This window comes from Pteropus alecto, unplaced genomic scaffold (assembly GCF_000325575.1).
Source record: "Pteropus alecto unplaced genomic scaffold, ASM32557v1 scaffold68, whole genome shotgun sequence".
In the NCBI taxonomy this organism is placed as follows: domain Eukaryota; kingdom Metazoa; phylum Chordata; class Mammalia; order Chiroptera; family Pteropodidae; genus Pteropus; species Pteropus alecto.
The window spans coordinates 6,573,987-6,581,249 of NW_006441386.1; the positions used below are offsets into that span (position 1 = coordinate 6,573,987).

The 7,263-nt window shown below is 53.5% G+C and overlaps 1 protein-coding gene across 4 annotated transcripts in view; it reads left to right on the forward strand.

The window, feature by feature from the left end:
* Positions 1-7,263, forward strand: part of STX1A (syntaxin 1A) — a 16,712-nt gene that overhangs the window by 1,947 nt on the left and 7,502 nt on the right. For all 4 annotated transcript variants that reach the window (XR_003048374.1, XM_015594702.2, XM_015594703.2 and 1 more), the window contains exons 2-3: positions 6,118-6,195; positions 6,555-6,654. Coding sequence is in view for 3 of the 4 variants with exons in the window: in XM_015594702.2 (XP_015450188.1) it covers positions 6,118-6,195; positions 6,555-6,654 (178 nt within the window). In the remaining variant the exon portion in view is untranslated. The remainder of the gene's footprint in view (positions 1-6,117; positions 6,196-6,554; positions 6,655-7,263) is intronic.

A 7,263-nucleotide genomic window follows, 5' to 3' on the forward strand; every position in this document is an offset into this window, starting at 1 on the left:
CCCACCCCCACCCTGCCTCCCTCCCCACATACTAACCAAGTTGGGCCCTTAGATGGTAAGGCCTGGTTTCTCTGAATCAACTGAGGCTTCCTCTCTAGATGCCACCCCTCAGGCATTCAGAGCCCATTAAAGCTGCTGTCCTCATTTTTGGTGGTCCTGCCCATTAGGTGTTTCTAGTAGCCTTGGGGGTAGGATAGAGTGGTGACAAGAACCCACACTAGCGGGGAGGAACAGTTAGCCATTCCCATAAGTTTCCCTCTGGGCCTCAAATTCCCATCTATAAAGTAGAAATAGGAAAACCTAGAACCCAGATTCTCAGGGCAGGAAGGGTGGTCATAGGACTTCTGACTCTGACTCCATATTTGGAGGATACCTGGAACCTCCAAGGATCAGAAGTTTCAGACCAGAACCCCAGGAACCAAGAGTCCAGTACTGGCTGGGATGGACAGAGGTGATGCTTAAGACAGTAACTTGCATCACCCCCACCCTTCCCTCCTTCCCCCTCTTCTTCCTTCCTCCTCCTTCCTCACCCAACGCCACCACATTTGGAAGGAATGCAGGGAAGGGAGCTTATTTATAAAAGTCACACTTGGGGAAGGAGCTGGCACGTTTGCTTAGCACTCTGCAGGCCAGGCCCAGGCCTCCGGCCTTCTCTAGCTCCCTCCTGCCCAGAGAGTTGGGGCCAGCATGGGGGCCCCCGCCTTATAGGCAGCCCTCAAAGATCAGAAGGGCAATCAAAGGCCTAAGTGGGGCAAACACTAGTCCAGAGTCACACAAGTAGAAGACTTTAGGGGCAAGGTATTCCAGGCAGCCCTGCTGGCATGCAGTTGCCTATTTCTCCCAATTCAGAGGGAAACCAGGCCTCCCTGGTTTTCTTGTTGTTGTTGTTGTTTTTTCTTTTTTTCTTTTTCTGAAAAATTCTTGGACCCATCCCAACCCTTCCTGGGCCCAGAACAGTGTTTATATACATGCTAGGCTGTGTGGGACACATGAGACCTGCTGCAGGAGCCAGAGGACAGAGAGAGGAGGGATAGTCATGGTGGGCAGATCCTGGAAAAGGTCTTCCTGGAAGAAGAGGACTTGAGATGGCCCAAGAGGAGTTTGATTTGAAAGGAAGGAGAGAGGTAGTCCAAAAGGAGGGACCAGGGTGAGCAAAAGCAGAGAAGTGGGAATGTCCAACCAAGAGAGAATGGTGAGTGGTCCTAACACCTGGTCTAGAGCAGAGCCCAGTCCACTGGGGCAGCCAGGGCAGTTCTCCCCTTTGCCCACCAGTTCCCTTTTTTTTTTTTTTTCTCACTGCTGGGAAGAGACTGGAGGTCCTGGGGCACACCAGGCAGGTTTGTGCCTTCTCTCTATGCTCATTTCATCTGTACAATGGAGCCAGCAGGATCTGCCTTGCAGAGTAAAAGAAACAGGGGTGTAAGAATAGGCTTAGGGTGGCATCTGCCTCCCTCCCTCTTTCCAGTTACTTCTTCCCAGAAGGAACAATGGATTTGGGCACATTTTCATCTGAGGTGCAGCCGGAACAGTCTTCAAGGACTACCTAGTTAAACCGCTTAGCTTACAAGTTGGAAAACAGGTCCAGAAAGTGCTAGGGGTTTATCCAAGGTCACATAACATCTAGGGGCAGAGCTCAGCCCTTTTTCACTACCTGAAGTTGCCACCCTGAGCTGCTCTGGGGCTCTGCTAAGAGGCAGACCTTGTTCAGAGCAGGAATTTGTTGGAGGAGGGAGTACAAAGGATGGTGAGAAGGTGAAGGGATCATACTGGAGAGCCCTCTTTCCTGGAGACCCACTTGGCCTCTCACACACCCCTGACTCAGCTCTGGGCCTCTCTAGTGATATTGACTTTGATTAGTCATTAAAAAGAAGGGAAAAAAATAGCCCATAAGGCAGACAACAGCAATTCCTGCTCAGCAGAAATGAATCAACCCTGCTGGCTGGCCTGCTGCCATCCCTGGGGACAGGCCTGGAGGCTGCCTGGCCTCTGAGCCTCTTGGAGGAATCAAACTCTTGTTTCCAGGAAGTTATCCTGGAATCCTAGAGCCTCTGCTAGGAGAGACCACCAGGGCTGCCTGGCTTCCACTAGGGGAAGCTTAGGGCTTTGTGCTAGTGGTTCTAGCTGGTTCTAGCAGGATCTTCTGTTACTGAAGGTTGCTGTTGTGGGGACAGCACCCTTTCCCACGTCTCTTGGCCTTTATTCATGGTTGCTCAGGCCAGAGGTGGTGAAGCTGGAGCTGAGACAGCCAGCCGGTCAGAGAGGAGTGACACCAGACCAGCAGGTCTCAATCCTAGGAGGTTATTAACTTAGCCTCACCACCTCCACCCCCATAAATTCTGGTTTGATTTCTCTGGGGTAGGACCCTGGGAGCTGTTTTCTTCATATCCTCCCAAGGGATGCCGTTGCTAGACCAGGCTTGAGAACCACTGAAGGATGAACAGAAAACACCAGGACAAATCAGATGTTGGTTAGATGTGAGAGGGAGAAGAAGATGCCTTCTGGCTTCTGACTTGAGGGGCCCTTGGGGATGAGGGGGTCTGAGCAGGGGAGTTCAGAGGAGGGGTTTCAGGAGAAAGAGGTGGAGCCTAGTTTTGGCCAGGTGGCAGGCCAGGTGCCCAAATGGTGTCTGGGTGGGTTGATCCAGAAAAACGTTTGAACCTTCAAGCTTATAATTGTCCCATGGCTCCAGCTGCCACCTCCATTTGGAAGCCTCCCAAGTCCCCAACTCCAGTCCCTCCATCTCTCTTTTCAGAGATGTGAGTGCCACTCAGAGAGGGTTGGTGGATTCCCAAGGGGCCCTAATCATTCAGCAGGTATCGGGGTACCCACTTTGTGCATGTGCACGGTGTCCAACCTGGCCAGCCCAGGATATTAGAAAGACACTAGTTCCAAGTTCCTTTTTGGTCAGGAGTGTGTCTGGGTTGCGGGCATGGGAGGTAGGGAGGCTGGCATCCTACATTCATGTCATTTATTCAGTGTCCAATGAGAACTGATGAGGGGTCTGAGTTAATCTGGAGGACATCTCTAGAAAGGTGCCACAGGACTCTGGCCTAGCTGTGGATGAGGATGCAGGAGACAGTAGAGTCATGAGCTATCAGCTTTTAACAAACTAGAACAAGGATCAGAAATGAAACAAAAAAGTTCCTTCACTTGACCCAGAATCTAACCAAGAAGACGGTGGAAAAGGACTTGGGGTTTTCCTTGGCAGGAAGTGCTATAGGATCCCTTATGTGATCTCTGGCTGCATTAAAGAGGCAGAATATGTAGAAAGAAGGAGGGGATGGGTCAGCTCTTTGGCACTACTCAGACCACAGTCAGCAGCAGATTTAGTTTGTATCCTGTACTACAGGGGAAGACAGGCCAAACTGAACAAGTCTGGGGTAGGCACTACAATTTAAGGGACCCAGGAAGGATCTGAAGGGGATGGAATGGTCAATTTGAGAAAAATCCAGGGAGGATGTGTATGCTAACTTCAGATCTCTGGCAAAGCCAGCCCAGGGGAGAGAGCATCAACAGGTTCTTTATGGCCTGGGGCCAAACTACAGGAAAGGGAATGATTTTCCAACAATGGAGGCTGCCTGAGATGGCAGAGCTGCCTGGGAAAGCTAGTGAGCTCACCATCACAAGAAGCATGCAAACTGAGGCTGGAAGCTGTGGCTAAGGTGACACCTTAGGGCCTGAGAGTCTGTGGCTGTGGATCCAGTAGGGATGTGAATAGGGTGTGAGAGGAAGCCTCCTTCCAGAAGCCTTGCCCCAAGGAGCTGGGGAAGGCTTCCAGAAGGAAGTGGCATCTAAGGATGAAGAGCGTTATCAGTGTTATGGAATCAGCATCTCGGGCAAAAGGAACTGCATGGGGAAAGCAGAGAGGACAGTAGATGGATCGTAGGGGCAGGGAGCCCATTAAAGGTGGGGTGTGCCAGGATCAGATTTCAGGCTGGGGCAGAGAGGTAAAGAGGAGGGTGGGGTGAAAAGTCCTAAGACGGAAGAAGTAGAACTTGGTAAGAAAGGGTTCCCTTGGAGCATCCCCTCAAGGTTTTGCATGGAGGCATGATAGTTTGACCAAAGCGGTGAGGTTAGGCCCTAAACCCTCTAATTGGCTTTGAGGCCATTCTGAGTGCCCCAACCTGGGTGCCCCAGTCAGACCCTGGCCCCAGGTGTCCTTTTCTTTAGCTCTACCTTCATAGATGGAGAGCCAGGAGGAGGACATGGGCATCTCTCATGTCAACCTTTTGTTGGAAGAACTACCCGAGTCCAGCCTTCAGTCCTCTGGGGTGGCTGTGAAGGTAGCAGGTCAGAGCTGGCTGGACACCTGGATAAGATATGACCTTGTTTTACAGACGGGCAAGCTGAGGCCCAAAGAAGGTCACCAACTCAGATCCCAAGGGTCTCTTGCAATGACTCTCGTCTCTGGTGATTCAGGTGCCCTTGTCTTTGGCCCTAGCTGATCACTGTTCTTTCTGGGAAGGGAGCTGGAAGATTCGCCACCTCCTTCTGCAAGCCCACTCCTGTTTCTGAGCACCAGAAGGACAGAAAGGGCAGGGCGCTGAATGGCAGGAGCTCCTGGGGCACTTGCCAACCTGTCAGGCTGCCAAGGAAGGGGAACTGGGCTCCTCCAGGCTGCACTCTGCCTCAGTTTCCCTAGAGAGTGCTCCTCAGTTCCTAGGCATGGTCTAAAAGTGTGGGAATGGCTCTAGATTCCCTGTGTCTATAGGTGGGCTTGGTGGTGGAAGGGGTACCACCTGGTAGCAGCCACAGGCACTTGTGGGAACCAGCATTTATTTTAGCTGCTGGGGGAGGAGGTGTGATCTCTTGATGAGAGGGGCCCCTCAGAGCCATCTCCATAAAGTTTCTAGCCAAACCCTACTTTGGTGGAGTGGTGGGACTCCCTAGAGCCCTAGGGGCACAGCCCTTTAAAGAACATGCTATGCTTCCCCACCCTTCCTCAGCCCTCCCTGTAGCCAGATGTTCACTGTCCCCATTTTGTAGAGCAAACACACCCACAGATAAGTCCCTCAGCCAGTCAGTGTCTATGTTAGTCCCTCAGCTTTCCCATCACCTCAACCTCCACCTGCCTCCATCCTGGTCCTTGATGTGAAAGAGCATGGAGATGAGAGCCAGTGCCCAGCCAGCTAGTGCCTTCTCCCCATAGGGCATTGAGAAATGAAGAAGTGTGACTGAACCTAAGAACTCCAGTCTAAGGGGTGATGGTCCTGCCCTGGCTTTAACTCTGGAGAGGGACGCTGACCTTGCCAGCAAAGTGGGCTGACCCTGGCTGAGTCAAGGTGTTGGGTGGACAGTAATGAACATGGCCAGCATGCAGGGAAGTCAGAGGTATAATTACCCCCACTCCATGATGCAGGTGGCTTTTGTATGGCCTATACCTGTGGCTGAGGCCTAGGCAGGCTCCAAGCCAAGTGGCAACATGACTGGCCTCTTGTGCCTACTGGGCCCAGCTCTGGGCCAGAAAAGAAAGGGAGTCAATGTCCTATGTCAAGACTGACCAGGAGAGAGGTTCCTGAGAAGGCGGAGTGGGCAAAGCCGGCACCTGGCAGAGCCCTGCACAGGCAGTCTCTCTCAGCTTGTCTGGGATGCTGTGGGGCCCTTCCAAGAAAGGGAGCTTGGGAACTCCTGGCCTAGAGGGGACACGATCTTGGCCTCCAGATGGCCTATCTCAGGCAAGGTCTGTGAATTGGGGTTATTGGCCAGGGGACCAAGCCCTGAGGTTTTCTTGCCCAGCCAGTGGCAGGGCCTCCCAGGTGGCACCCTAGAGTGGAGGAGGTACAAGGAAGACCACGGTCCTTTGGGGGAAGGGGCAGGCAGCTGGGCAGGGAAAAGAGTCCCTGGATGGAGATGGAGACTAAGCCCCATTACCAACTTAAAAGGCAAGGCCTCTCTCCTTATGCTGGGTCACCAGGGATCTTCCAGGTCTCACTGTGGCTGGGAGCTGAGGGCACAGCCAGGCCTTATTCCTGCCAAAAAGACAGAGGGAATGGTCAGGGCCCTGGAGCTGCAGCCTGCGAGCCTGCTACATATGGATGCTAGGCAGTTTGGGTTCTCAGGTCCTGTGGGACTCAGTGGTCCTACCACAGGTCCGCTCATGTGTGCATACCTCTGCAGGCCAAGGACAGCGATGATGATGATGATGTCACTGTTACTGTGGACCGAGACCGCTTCATGGATGAGTTCTTTGAACAGGTGGGAGCCAGCACACTTCATCTCTCCCCATACACTGGCAGGCCTTGGGTGACCATGTCTCACTTCTGAGCCAGGCTCAGGGTTCTTACACACCTGTGCCTGGCTCAGCAGCCCTTGGGCACCAATTAACCTATTTTGAGGTTGGATAGACTGCAGATCAAAGGGGAACAAAGTGTGGGATTGGACTGGCCCACTTCTCACCACCGCAGTCTAGAATGAACTTGGAGCAGCCACTCCCACCATTACCACTTGGCCCAGCCTAGCCCAAAGCCTGACCTCTGGTGCCACTCTGAGCAAGCCATGGGCCCAGGAAGCCCTGTCCCTGGATTTTCTCCTGACCATCCTACTTCGGTCTACAGGTGGAGGAAATCCGCAGCTTCATTGACAAGATCTCGGAGAATGTGGAGGAGGTGAAGCGGAAGCACAGTGCCATCCTGGCCTCCCCCAACCCTGATGAGAGTGAGTATGTAGGTGTGAGGGGCACGTTTCAAGGCCTCCAGGAAGGTGCTGCTGCCTGAGAGTGGCACCTTTCATTGCTGTTGGCTGAGGGGCACCTGGGCCTGGCCAGGTTGGAGAAGGCTCCATGGGAACCTTAGGAAACACAGCTGCCCTAGGCCCAGGGTGGTAGGGTTCAATGCCCAGTATCACCCTCTGGACCCACATCTTCTGAAAGCATGATGGGAGGGGTAGCCCTCCTGAGGCCTGGGCAGGGTCAGCCTGCCCTCCCTCCCCTGGTAAGCTGGCTTTTTTCTGAGGCCACTGGGCTAGCTAGAGCCCTAGGGTTCTGGGAGGGAGCTGCCTCTGATGAATAGGAGGTCTCTCAGCCCAGGCCCTCCCTTTCCTCGGCTTCCTGGGGAGCAGATGGCAGCTCTCAGGCATCAGTGATGTAGGAGGGCAAGCCGTCCAAGCAGGCAGAGCTTCTGGAAAGAGCTGGCAGCCCTGACACCTGGCCACTGGTTCCCTGGAGCCGGACATTCTCAGGGCTCCATCTGCACAAGGAGCCTGTGGGTGTCTACATTCCACTCTGTCCCCAGGCAGGTCTCCCTGACCTGGCTGTCACAATTCCTG